This window comes from Cynoglossus semilaevis, chromosome 15 (genome assembly GCF_000523025.1).
Source record: "Cynoglossus semilaevis isolate Cse_v1.0 chromosome 15, Cse_v1.0, whole genome shotgun sequence".
NCBI lineage: Eukaryota > Metazoa > Chordata > Actinopteri > Pleuronectiformes > Cynoglossidae > Cynoglossus > Cynoglossus semilaevis.
Window position 1 is genome coordinate 18,176,823 of NC_024321.1, and position 10,221 is coordinate 18,187,043.

General features: G+C 41.2%; 1 protein-coding gene across 1 annotated transcript in view; it reads right to left on the reverse strand.

Moving 5' to 3' along the window:
* Positions 1-7,328, reverse strand: part of apool (apolipoprotein O-like) — a 7,868-nt gene extending 540 nt beyond the window's left edge. The window contains exons 1-12 of the mRNA XM_025063371.1: positions 7,224-7,328; positions 6,254-6,352; positions 6,039-6,164; positions 5,240-5,294; positions 5,040-5,138; positions 3,997-4,088; positions 3,750-3,899; positions 2,639-2,692; positions 1,161-1,278; positions 877-1,077; positions 375-512; positions 5-74 (exon numbers count right to left, since the gene is read on the reverse strand). Coding sequence (XP_024919139.1) covers positions 5-74; positions 375-512; positions 877-1,077; positions 1,161-1,278; positions 2,639-2,692; positions 3,750-3,899; positions 3,997-4,088; positions 5,040-5,138; positions 5,240-5,294; positions 6,039-6,164; positions 6,254-6,352; positions 7,224-7,235 — 1,214 coding nt within the window. The 5' untranslated portion in view covers positions 7,236-7,328. The remainder of the gene's footprint in view (positions 1-4; positions 75-374; positions 513-876; positions 1,078-1,160; positions 1,279-2,638; positions 2,693-3,749; positions 3,900-3,996; positions 4,089-5,039; positions 5,139-5,239; positions 5,295-6,038; positions 6,165-6,253; positions 6,353-7,223) is intronic.
* Between the last annotated feature and the right edge of the window lie 2,893 nt (positions 7,329-10,221).

Here is a 10,221-nt window from a genome sequence, read left to right on the forward strand (position 1 = left end):
GTACAGGTCCTCGTCTTCAGAGCTGGATTGGCCAAAATCCAACAGGGAAGGGTCTGGCTTAAAGCGAGCGCCCCCTGCAGGACAAGAAGAGAAATAGAGAAGAGTAAATAAATGTTTGTGTACTGTGGCGACCCACAGAAAAACAAAATGAAATTGTACAATTTTTTTTTAAAAAAAACAGCATTTTTGAAACCACGTGGTTGAGATCACAACATCCTGTGAGAACGTTAAGTCTTTACAATGGCAACACCCAGTGGATGAATGTAAAACTACAAAAAAAACAAAACAAAAAAAAAACCCCAGAATTTCTCAATTCTCAGAAAAACAAATACAGAGTTTCCACTGCAGCAGCGTTGTCTTTTTTTTCACATCACCTTCGCTTTTTGCGGGAGGCAGCTCTGGAGCGGGTGAGACGGGTGAGGTCAAAGGTGACGCCTCGTCCACAACAGGAAGCTGTTCAGCTGGGTCAGGTTGGACAGTGTGTTCAAACGGAGGAAGTTCATCCACGGGTTCTGAGGAGACGAAGATGAGACGAAGATGAGACGAAGATGAGACGAAGATGGAGTGGATTTATTCACACAGTGAAGTATTCACAGAGTAATCAAACATGTGGATCTCGGTCTTTTCTATGGACCACTGATCTAGTAACGTCAGACCACATCACAAATGTGACCCAAATCTGACCTAGGCCGCCCTTCAGATGTGGTTTTAAGTCGCACGAGTCTGAATCGTCGCTAACTCAGAGGTGGAAAAAATGAAAAAAAAAATCCACTGACATTAACAGAAAAAGAGAAAAAACAGATTTGTTTTTTCTCTTCGTCCAGAGGAGCTGAGCTGCAGCTGAAATCAGTCAAAAACCTGAGTGGGTTCTGGTACCTGCTGGTTGGTCTACTGGTTCAGGAGAAGACTGGTCTCCAGGAGTCTGTACTTGGGCGACCTCTGCTGTCTGTGGTCCTGAAGTGTCCGTGGCCTCGGCTGGACGGCCTTCACCTGAGACTTCCTCTGGGGTTTGGTTTTTGACGTGGTCTTCGGCGGGAACAGACGACGGCTCTGAGGGAGGAGCGGCTTCTGTTTCCACTGAGACAAAAACATCAACGGTGTCACGTGACCGGGTCATGTGACGGAGACGGAGGAACCAACAGATCAATGTCAACAAATACCCCTGCTGGACTCCGTGGGGGCCGGTTCAGGACTCGTCAGGCACGACGTCTCCTCTGTGGTGGCAGCGGTGAGTTCGACACTCGCGGGGGGAGACGCTGCCTCCTCCTCCTCCTCCTCCTCCCCCTCTGTTTGGACTGAGGTGTCTGCTGCCCCCTCTGGGTCGGAGCGCTCGGCTGACTGACAACACACAATAACAGAGAGAAGGTTTCAGGAACAGTGACCTCATGTGGAGCAGGACGTCAACATCAGTCACAACACACGATCGAAGATGAAATTAAATACGACCGACTGAGAGGAACGGAAAAATGGGAGCGTGAGCAGAAGAAGAACTGAAGAACTTGGTGCCACAGATGTCAAGATATTTGTCCTAAACAAGTCAACGCCATTTTCTAATATATCTTTAAAGTAAAACCCTATGATATACATACATACATATGTATATTTATGGTATATGGTTATGTGTAAAAAAAACAACAAAAAACTATCAGATAAATATATACATATATACATACTGTATATATACATACATATATACATACATATATACATACATACATACATATATATATATACATACTGTATATCTTCATACTGTACATATACATATATATACTGTATATACATATACATACATATATATATATATATATATAGTAGGTGACCTGACTTGATTATTCTGGTAAACATATATTCTGTGGCTAAACAAACAAACCATTGTCTGTTGTTTTTTTTTTATATCTCAGTGGAACTCCTGACCTGTGGTGTAACAGTCAGTGAATTATTAACAGAGCACTGAGATTTTTTTTTTTTTTTAAACTGACAAATTAAATCTCTCTAAATCCTCCATCTGTCCCACACACTCTCCGACTTTGGTTGGTAAATATTTGCGACAGATGGTTGTCATTTAAAAGGGCACACAAATAGTTCTCCTCCTCTTCTGTTCTCTTTGGAACCGTCTGTGTCGGTTCTTTAGTTCCGCAGCATTTTTCATACTTTTCTGCCACCAGGGAATTTTGGTTTGGTTTCTTTAAAATAATTCTGCGTCACTAAATCCCGCTTTTGTAAAACCCCGGTGGCTCAACGTAACCTCCAGAGGATCCATGTTGTTGTTCTGTTTATTTATAAAAACAAAACAACAAAACTGATCCACACTAAACCAAAATATATAAATAAATAGAGTGAAACTAACGTGTCTGTGATCCAGTGGTTGTGACGTCGCCGTCGTCGTCTTCGTCGTCTCTGTGGCTGCGGCGGCGCCCTCCTGAGGCGGTGAGGAGAGCAGTGAAGACACCGCGGCGCTGCTCCACTGCCCGGCGGCGTACACCTTTCTACTCGTCATCTTGGGAGCAGAAACACAATTACAGCATTAGCTGGGAGATAAAAAAAAAAAAAAAAAAAAAAATCTGGCGTGGGTGCCAGCGGCGGTGAGTTCGCCACCCGCGGGGGGAGACGCTGCCTCCTCCTCCTCCTCCTCCCCCTCTGTTTGGACTGAGGTGTCTGCTGCCCCCTCTGGGTCGGAGCGCTCGGCTGACTGACAACACACAATAACAGAGAGAAGGTTTCAGGAACAGTGACCTCATGTGGAGCAGGACCTCAACATCAGTCACAACACACGATCGAAGATGAAATTAAATACGACCGACTGAGAGGAATGGAAAAATGGGAGCGTGAGCAGAAGAACAACTGAAGAACTTGGTGCCACAGATGTCAAGATATTTGTCCTCCAACAAGTCCACGCCATTTTCTAACATATCTTTAAAGTAAAACCCTATGATACACACATACATACATACATACATATGTATATTTATAGTATGTGGTTATGTGTAAAAAAAACAACAAACAACTATCAGATAAATATATACATATATGCATACATACATACATATATACATACATACATATATATACATATATATACATACATGTATATATATATATATATATATATATATATATATATATATACGTATACATACATACTGTACATATACATATATATACTGTATATACATATACATACATATATATATATATATATATAGTAGGTGACCTGACTTGATTATTCTGGTAAACATATATTCTGTGGCTAAACAAACAAACCATTGTCTGTTGTTTTTTTTGGTTTTTTTTATATCTCAGTGGAACTCCTGACCTGTGGTGTAACAGTCAGTGAATTATTAACAGAGCACTGAGATTTTTTTTTTTTTTTAAACTGACAAATTAAATCTCTCTAAATCCTCCATCTGTCCCACACACTCTCCGACTTTGGTTGGTAAATATTTGCGACAGATGGTTGTCATTTAAAAGGGCACACAAATAGTTCTCCTCCTCTTCTGTTCTCTTTGGAACCGTCTGTGTCGGTTCTTTAGTTCCGCAGCATTTTTCATACTTTTCTGCCACCAGGGAATTTTGGTTTGGTTTCTTTAAAATAATTCTGCGTCACTAAATCCCGCTTTTGTAAAACCCCGGTGGCTCAACGTAACCTCCAGAGGATCCATGTTGTTGTTCTGTTTATTTATAAAAACAAAACAACAAAACTGATCCACACTAAACCAAAATATATAAATCAATAGAGTGAAACTAACGTGTCTGTGATCCAGTGGTTGTGACGTCGCCGTCGTCGTCTTCGTCGTCTCTGTGGCTGCGGCGGCGCCCTCCTGAGGCGGTGAGGAGAGCAGTGAAGACACCGCGGCGCTGCTCCACTGCCCGGCGGCGTACACCTTTCTACTCGTCATCTTGGGAGCAGAAACACAATTACAGCATTAGCTGGGAGATCAAAAAAAAAAAAAACAGAACTCTGACTGTCGTGCGTGGATGTGGAGAAGTCGTCACCTTAATCACAGCCACAGCCTGAGCCGGGTAACAAACTGAAGCTCCCGCGCTCATCAGGCCCAGAGGAACCGCTAACCTCTTGAAGCGAGAGCCTGAAACGAAGTTCCACAGAGAGAAGAGGAACAGAGAGGAGAGGACTAAAAAAAGAGTTCCGCTGCACTCACATTAACCCCGGGTTTTTATTTCTGGTGGTATTAAAAAGTTTCATGTAAAAAGTTCCCTGATGAAAACTGCAAACTGGTGGTAATTATGAAGTAATTATGAAGTATTTACTGTTGTCAATATAACACGACGTAGAACAAATTTACACCTGGAGCTGTTTATATGGTAAACTGTACTGTGTGGACTATCAGTTCCACTTTGTCTGGTCCTGGAACTTTATATTCCCAAAGCGACTTTTATGTAAAAACATAACACGTGATATCATCTATGACCACAAGAGGGCAAAAACGAAAACACAACTGAACCAGATTTCCATACAAACAAACAAAATGCAAGTGAAGAAGAAAAACTAAAACTAAAAATAGCAACGGAGCAGCAGAAGGAAACTAACAGTACCGGAACTGGAACTGATTGAATCCTTGTGAAATTTTTAATTTGGAGCAGCAGAAGGAAACTAACAGTACCAGCACTGGAACTGATTGAATCCTTGTGAAAAAAAAGTGACTTAAAGTCTGGAAAATACAGAACATTAAACTGATATCATAATAAAAATATAAATTCATTTAAGTTTTTTCAATTTAAAATGTTTATCTATGGAGTTTTTCAACCTTTGGGTGGCAAACCCCCATCGGGTCGTCTGTAATCCAAATGGGGTCGCCAGAATTGTCCAGAAAAAAAAAAATCTAATAATTATTGTAATTTTATTTTTAAATTAGTATAAAATTTTCAACTGTATATTTGGTGAGGAAACTCGTGTGTACTCATCTGTGTACTCATCTGTGTACTCATCTGTGTACTCATCTGTGTACTGCAACATGTTCACATCCTGTGTTTGACCCGCGGTGTTGTCATGTACTACAGTATTCATCCAGGTGCTGTACCTTTCCGGGCCAAGAACATGCCTAACAGTCCGGCCATGGTGATGGTTCCAAACCTGGGCAGGAACCCCGGAGGAGGATCCTTCAGGTAATAATAAACATCTAGAACACAGAGTGTGTGAGAAACAGGACCAGGTGTCAGTTCTGGTGCTGTTGTGTAACAGCGACCGGTGTCTGTGGTCTGGGTGTCTGTATGAACTCACCCTCTCCTGTGTGGTACAGGTCGACGCCTCCATTTCTCACCGAGACGAAGGCCTCCTGCAGAGAGCGTCACGTCACGTCGGATCATCATCAACAACAACATGGGTTCAAGACTGAACCAAGTCGCGTTTTAAAAGTGTCAAAACCTCGCTAACGTTTTAACAGCTGCAACTTCCTGTTTGACTTCTAGTCTGTTTCACACCTTGAACGTACAGTAGCTGATCTCCAACCACAGCCGCTGCTCTCTGCCTGCAGCCTTGTCTTCACCTTCTCTGGATGTTCGAGCCCCGGTACTTGAACTCATCCCCCCCTTCAGTCCCTCACTCTGGGCTACACTCACAAAACCTTTGTTTTAAAACTGTGAAAAAGCTGTTTGGACAGTTTTTCTAAAATGTGTTTGACAGGATGTGAAGGTGTCAATGATGATGTTTTTAGTGAGAAAATATCAATTCACTGAAATATCACATATCTCCTTCTCCTGATCCCGTATCAATCTCCTCCTCCATCAGTTATTGATTTTTTTTTTCACCAACTCCCAGTCCAATATTTCTGGTGTTGGTTGATTTTCTTTTTCTTTTCTTTCTTCTCTAGTGATTCCAAATGTAGATCCCTCTGTTCCAGTGTTAGGAACTGATGTTCAGATGGAACAGAGTCTGAGACCAGGATCACACTGGGACTACAGCTACACTGGGGGGTAAAAACCTCTCAATACATCGTCGTGACTACAGTATCACAGTATATCAGATCATTGTTTTTACCAGATTCTAAACTGTTTAAAAAACCCCACATTTAAAAACATACCTTGACAGCCCGGGCGGCGGGCAACAAGCTCTCTCTGGCTGTAGTTACCCCGCCCTCTATGACACCTGGCCTGTCAGGAACAGAGTGAACCGGAGCACCGTGTGGGTGTGGGGTGTAGACGTTCAGCTGAGGGTCAGGGGTCGGGGGGGGTTAGAGACATCAGTTCAGTGAGTCCAAACACACCAGGTCTGCTGATGGTTCTGGGTCAGTCTTACCTTTTCACGAGTGACCAGTCCATCCACGGGACCCGGACTCTCTGTGTACACACGGATGGAGGCGATTCCCAGCACCGTGGGGACGGCCACCATCGCCACCTGCAGCACAGTGACAGCATAGGCAGTTATGTGTTTACGTCTACAAGTGACAGCATAGGCAGTTATGTGTTTATGTGTTCACGTCTACTTCAGCTGGTGAGCTGACTTTAAATGACTGATCATCATGAGCTGCTGATCCAAGAATCTAATCACAAAAATAAACCTTTGCTACAACTTTAGTTTAGTTCAGTCCAGATGATGAAATTCTGGTCGGGATTATTGACATTAAGATGAGTCTATCTTTAATAAATGTTTCTAATGTTTTAACCTCGAATCTAATTATTCGAGGTTAACAAAATTATTACTTATTATTAATTATTCTCTTCATGATGTGGAAATATGTCGCAATTATTATTTGATTACTCTGCTACTGTAGCTGCTCAACTTTGACTTTATTGTGATTAAATAGAGTATGACGTCATGCTTCACGTGCATTTTACTTACAGTAAAGTGTAACAGTAGTTTGGAATGAAAAATACGTGAAAGTTAATATTAAAAACAGTTTGAATTACATAATGTTGAACATTGATGGCGGCTGCGGCGTCAACAACACAGCGTTGTTGTCCGACAGATTCGTACAGTGATATAGAAAAACACGAGAAAACAATGACAACAACGAACACAATAAAACTGTAGTTAAACTGTAGATTTACAGACTTTCATTCTGCTGAAGTTGAAGTTGAAGGCGAGGCTAACGCTGTGTTACATTTAGCGTCACTGTGGTTTTACGACACTGAGGAGCGGAGAACGGAAGTCCAATCATGTGTGATTTGACAAAACTAAAGCGAAACGATCCGTTTTCAATATTGTCAATCATCATTTTAACGGCATCATTTAGAATTTTGCCAGTAAAATGAAGTCAAACATTCACCTTGGCCGCCATGACAGCGCTCCAGCTTCTTCTTTGGTCTCTGGTGAGCAGCTCTCCGGTCTATCAATGAAAACTACGGGTAGCTACTACCACCTTGTGACCAAAGTTGATTACTGCACTGGTATAAAGCGATCTGGACAGAATTGTTTTTCATTTTTTTATGCATATTTCGGCATTAAATAAAACTGGAATATATATTTCTGTTTTTATTTTAACTTACCTTTATTTTAACTTTCATATTTATATTATAACTTTTATATTTATATTTATTTCCATATTTATAAATACGTTTAAATCGCACAGAATTTCCTCCACCAGGATTCGGTTAATCGTTCGCTACAAATTAACTTAGTTAATTAAGTTGTTGTCTTTCGTGTGAGAAGAAATCAGAAATATTCCGAATGAGGAATCAATCAATCTGATCTTACAATGTAGAACAAGTGCACTGACCATTTCTGCCCCCGTGTGGTCACAACTGTAACCACCAGAAAACACGGTTTTGAATAACTACAGGACATGGAAGAAAACAGAGCTCATAGTGCAGAGGATTCAGTTTATTGAAGTCATTTTAACAACTTAAGTTTACAATCTGTATTTTTTGTAATATATATTCATATATATGAAACAAAAAAAAGCTACTTTAGGAAGAATAAATGTCATTTTCTTTCTCTTTTTTATATCATCTTAGTCAGTTTTAATGTACAGAATAACAGTAAGCTAGTATTATCTTTGAAAAAGAGCAATATGTTCCTGTTTTAATGTCGCAGTGCAACTTACATCTTACACACCTGTGCAATGTACCATGAGGTGTACACCCCTGAAAGAACACACAGTGGAATCTCCCATCTTCTTTTGTTTTTTGTTTTTTTCTCGGCCTGTTTCTGCAGGTCTACACACACACGTAAGTCTGGGAGGGATAACACAGTCGGTGCCTACGAATCTGAACTCACGTTACTCGTTAATCTACAGTATATCGTCAGTGGTGGGAAACAGAAGAGCGACACTAGCGATGAAGAGGAGGTATGACAGAGGTGTGCAGACTGAAGGTGCAGCTCAGTGTGTGTGTGTGTGTGTGTGTGTGATCGTCTGTAACGTCGGCCCGTTCTTGCCAAAGAGAGGATTTGGAGGCACAGGGAAAGTGCTTGCATCATTGAGTTTCTCTGTGGCTTACATGTAAATGAAACAAAACAAAATGAGCCGTGATTCCGAAAGGGGGGGCAAGAGAGGGGGGAGGTGAAGGGAGAAGGAGGGGGGGGTGACACTGAAGGACAGCGAGACATGATGACACAACTAGATTTTACATTCAAAGACCTACAGTAAAATGTAGGGAGTTAAAGTAGTACAGATACTGCTGGATACTGCAGGTGCTACACGAGTCTGGGACACTGGGGGGCACCATTGAGTCCTTGGCCTGATTTTTTTTCTTTTCTTCTTTTTAACCACTACACAGGACTGACGGACGCAGATTTCCCGGACGGCCCAGTGTCAACTCTTTGTTAGAAACGTGTTTGCTTTTAAAATTTAAAACAGTTCCATTTTCTCCCAGTTTCTCCCTCTGAACGCATCATGAACTGTTTTTTTTTTACAGAACCACAACATGAAGCTGTGTTTTCTGCTCAGACGCTCCAGAAGGTTCTATATCATCAGATAAAAGAGTCGTCCTCAGTATTTGTACAGTTTGTGTCTTTGAATACTTTTCCACGAAAAAAAAAAAATACTTCACCCATGATGGAATAAACTCGCTCCTCCTTTAACAGTACTTGTGCATGTTCCATGCGCTACAAGTCTATTTATGTTGAAATTAAAAATAAAACTGAAAAAAAAAAAAAACAGTCCCTCACTAGTTTACCCTGTCCAATCAGATTCGTCCCAGGTCTCTGCTCATGCAACACGTCACTTATAGAAGATGAAGCAAAAAAAAAGAAAAAAAAAGTTGTCATCTGTCATTGATGTTGACTGTTGTAGGTGGAGAGTGGGGGGGGGTATGTGAGGGTCAGAGGGGGGGGCACTGCAAAACCTTGGCATAGAATACATCATATACTTTACAATATATTTATGACACAAAAACGTAAATAGATTTATATACTCTTCTATGTTTAAATATATTTTTGTCGACTGTACACGGATCTTTAGAAAATGAGACGACGAAGGATTTTTACCTGATATTCTGAAGAGCGAGTGGTGACGAGGGCCGATGGGACACAGACATGTAGAAAGTGCAATCGTTGTGTAGTGAGTGAGTGAGTGACTGCTTAGAAAAAAAACTCTGTTACTCTGGCATCGGCTGTTCACAGGAAAAGAATGGAAAAAAAAAAAGAAAAAAAACAACAGTTCTGCACCTGCGCTAGTACATGTTCTTCATCTTTCCTCCTCTACCTCTCCACTCTCATCACAGTGGTAGTGGAATGCTAACATTTACATCAGTATACACAGCAGTATACACACATGTACAAAAGTCTCTAACAACAAGTGTGTGTGTTTGTGTTTGTGTGTGGACTGAATAAAAGGATTTTAAACTGAATTGTAGAATTGCCCCCTCTGCAGGTGAAAGTGTGTGTTGTTGTTGTTGTTTGTATTTGTTTTTTTAAACAGTTCACAGTTTAATTCATGTGCATCAAACCGGCACGATGGTTCATCGACGCTTGTGAAAATTCAGTCCATTACGTCTGCAAAAAATGAAAAAAAAAAAAAAAACTAAAACAAAAAAAAACAACAGTGATGGCTACCTGTCACAGTCGTACACCAAAGTCAAAGGTCACGGCCCCTCACTCTCCCCAAGAAGGTTCTGGAGTAACAGTAAGGTCTTAATAAAACAATATCATATGCAGCAGGAGGAAGAAGAGAGAGAGAGAGAGAGAGAGAGAGGGGGGGGGAGTAAAGGGGGGAGTAAAGGGGGGAGAACTGGTGGCTCTGGGTGCAAAGTTCATCAGTTTAAAAGTACAGTGCTGTTGTGAAAAGGATTCTCCTCTGTATTGCTGCTACATATCACCTCCCCCCT